The 739-nt window shown below is 49.7% G+C and overlaps 1 protein-coding gene across 1 annotated transcript; it reads left to right on the top strand.

Annotated features, from left to right (window-relative positions):
- Nucleotides 1–129: 129 nt before the first annotated feature.
- Nucleotides 130–526, top strand: H310_15139 (hypothetical protein; the record flags this gene model as incomplete). The annotated part of the gene is made up of 2 exons (XM_008883119.1): nucleotides 130–204; nucleotides 260–526. 2 exons carry the CDS (start codon nucleotides 130–132, stop codon nucleotides 524–526), a joined length of 342 nt encoding a protein of 113 aa, XP_008881341.1.
- Nucleotides 527–739: the final 213 nt, after the last annotated feature.

The following is a 739-nucleotide window of genomic DNA, read 5'->3' on the forward strand; positions in this document are numbered from 1 at the left end:
CGTACGTGGCTGCAATTCCAGCAGATTGCGCATATAGTGCTCTTGGAATGGCAAGTTGCCTACGGCGAAGATCACTTTGCTGAATGGTTCAACGAAACATACCTCATTCCGCCATGGGAATTCTGGTTTATGACCTCTTCTGGTGTTGCTGGAGCGGTGTCGCATCAACAGCCCATCGAAAGTCACCACAAGCGCATCAAGCAGGTTCAATCCAAATCATCTTTGACAATTCATATATTCCAATACATTAACATATTAGATCTGCGCCCACGAGCTGCGTGCAGTGACGTCCGTGGTGCTCAATCATACGCTTCCTCGAATTCTTGTGGCCGACGCAATGTCGTTCGAAAGCGAGCCGATGCTGTGGGATGTTGCTTCGATAAAGACCGACACCCTCGACAAGGCCTTGCTTCTGACACGCCCAATCAACCACAAAGTTCTCACTGGTGGACGCATCGTGTTCAACACGACAGCGTATCTGGGATGCAGAATCACACCAAAACGACTGTCCATGTATGTCCTTTGAATCATATTTCCTGTCTCACGAGAATATGCCAGCTTTTTAGAGTCCCTCGACGGGTCCAATGGTTCCAGCTGTGTTGGAGCCGAAATTGAGTCGAAAATGCTCAGCATGCACTGTGTCCGGGTGGATGAACGAATCGACCTAAGCGACGCCGTCAAAAAGATCACACCGCTGAATGCATTGGAGGTGTGTGCCACCCCAGAGTACCCCTGTAAT

This window comes from Aphanomyces invadans (assembly GCF_000520115.1).
Source record: "Aphanomyces invadans strain NJM9701 unplaced genomic scaffold supercont1.188, whole genome shotgun sequence".
NCBI classification, from domain to species: Eukaryota; Oomycota; class Saprolegniomycetes; order Saprolegniales; family Verrucalvaceae; genus Aphanomyces; species Aphanomyces invadans.